General features: G+C 28.4%; 1 protein-coding gene across 1 annotated transcript; it reads left to right on the top strand.

The window, feature by feature from the left end:
- Positions 1-437: 437 nt before the first annotated feature.
- LOC105623973 (mitochondrial cardiolipin hydrolase) lies at positions 438-1,359 on the top strand. The gene is made up of 3 exons (XM_012205343.1): positions 438-697; positions 796-980; positions 1,124-1,359. The coding sequence occupies exons 1-3, from the start codon at positions 438-440 to the stop codon at positions 1,357-1,359; spliced, it is 681 nt and encodes a 226-aa protein (XP_012060733.1).
- Positions 1,360-2,238: the final 879 nt, after the last annotated feature.

Raw genomic sequence — 2,238 nt, 5'->3', positions numbered from 1 at the left:
TTGCATGTGAATGCATCTTTAGGCTGTGTTCAGAAATATTATTCAAGTGCTCTCTGTATCATTTTATCTTTGTTGCTTATTCAATTAATGAACAATAAAACAAGGATAAGATGATACATGGAGGCATCCGGATAGTTTTCGAACACAACTCAGAGCCTAGTTGATTTAATATATATATCAACATAATCTCAGTATATTTTTAGTTAATAAGACTGTAAACAACTATCATTTATGTTATATCTGTGTGTAATGTATTATTTTATTAAATCAACGAAAATTTCTTTTTTGACACATAAATGCGTACTGTAATACTCTCCATTGTATTAAAGCAAGAGATTCCTAACCTTTAAGTTGACTGAAATATCTCTAGCACACATTACTTTTCCAAAGATCTTCAAAGATTTCCAAATTATTTGATTCAGGTCTAAAAAGAAAAGATGAAAAGAATTGTCATTGCAATAATTTCTGGAGTTATCGTGTCAGAAATAATGTGGCAGTTGTACAAGAAACATAAACATTCTCGGAAGAAAGTAATCAATACTTCCAATTGCAATGGTTCTGTAGAGGAGCTTTGCAACAATACAGAAGCAAAAATCTTCGATGTCATGTTTTTTTCACAAGACTCTTCTTTATGTCGATCACATTTGAAAAGAATGAAACCATGTAAAAAGCTAAATTGTCCAATAAGACACTTAAAGTAATTTTTTCAATGTGATATAAACGCAAAATAAAATTATTTATTCATATCTTTCTCATAGCTTGCAACTGTATAGAACATATCTGATGTATTTGCAGGAAGATTATACATTATTTGGATTCGGCAATTCATACTTTGGATATATGTTTATATTTTTTTACATTTGTGGAGTTGGCAGAGGCAGTTATAAGGGCCAAAAACAGGAATGTTGTTGTAAGGATCATATTGGAAGATTCCATGACATGTACTGATCGTAGCCGATTAATGAATTTTTACAAAGAAGGTTTGTAACAAGTTCTGATATATGGATAATTTAGTTAGAAATAAATATATGAAGAATTTAGTTATAAGACATAATCTTATATTAAATATATATGATATGTGACAACTTAGTATCAACCTAGTTAACATTATTTTGCTTTGCAGGTATTAAACCAATAACCAAACCATTGGACGTCTTAGTGCATCATAAATTTGTTATTATTGACAATAACATTTTGATAACAGGCAGCATAAACTGGACTAAATCAGCATTTTTTGGAAATTTTGAAAATGTTTTAATGACTAATGAGTCAGCAATAGTTAAGCCATTTATACATGAATTTGAAAGAATGTTGACGATACTCACTGTTACAGAAACTAATTCTGAAAATTTAGATTAGATTTAGACTCTTTACTTACAATAAGTAAAGAGTATAGACATTTGTTTAATGCTTTTATTTTTTAATAGATTCAGACCAAGATTTTTGAACTGTGATATGCTAACTTGTTTAAAAGAAGTTATAAGAAAGTATTTCATACTGAAATTTAATTTTTATTAAGATTAATTTTAAACTTAAAACTATATAACTTATCTGCATTTAATTTGGTATGCTAAACTCTTTATAAAAGTATAAAGAGATGGATAAAATTTCCTCATGTGTCAATTTTACATGAAATTATTTTCTCTAAAGTTCTAATGCAAGAACACAAAGATATTTTATTTATATTATTGTGTGTATAAATATAATATTTCATTTGATATTTACACATTTTCTTTTTAATATTGTTTCAGTTTGTTTTGTATGTACATGTATCATGTATTTCTGTCTCGAAATAATTGATATAACTACGAGATACTAGGATTTAATTCGCTAATCGGATGAATCTTTGTATTTTGGTGGATTAAATTTGATGCAATAACACATACGGCGTGGGTGTACCAAAGGGAGTTGCCATGACGATTCTGACGTCATTGTGATACTGTCTTGGTATTAAGGATAGCCTTTGTTTTCGCACAAATGAAGCTGCGCTCGTGATGCATATTGATTTTCTTTAACCGGGAACAGTCATGGTCTTCGGAGTTCATGGTCGCATATAAAGAGAGAGAGATCTGAAAGAGAAATTCAATTATAGATGTGCGTCATTTAATATAACATATTTAATGAAACGTTATTGTTTTATTTTATTTTAGTTAGCCTGTGATATTTAAAGAAAACGAAGCAAGATTCCATTTTATGTTTAATACATAAAAAAATTTTTTTCGTACTCTTATTATATAG

The sequence above is a fragment of the Atta cephalotes genome, assembly GCF_000143395.1.
Source record: "Atta cephalotes unplaced genomic scaffold scaffold00069, whole genome shotgun sequence".
Classification (NCBI taxonomy): domain Eukaryota; kingdom Metazoa; phylum Arthropoda; class Insecta; order Hymenoptera; family Formicidae; genus Atta; species Atta cephalotes.
This window is presented reverse-complemented; position numbering and strand designations above follow the sequence as displayed.

Bases quoted from the DNA above. Each gene is read 5' to 3' on its own strand.
- LOC105623973 (XM_012205343.1), top strand. From the start codon at position 438: ATGAAAAGAATTGTCATTGCAATAATTTCTGGAGTTATCGTGTCAGAA. The intron at 698-795 runs GTAATTTTTTCA...ATGTATTTGCAG, and splicing joins TGTCCAATAAGACACTTAAA to GAAGATTATACATTATTTGG. The intron at 981-1,123 runs GTTTGTAACAAG...TTTGCTTTGCAG, and splicing joins AATGAATTTTTACAAAGAAG to GTATTAAACCAATAACCAAA.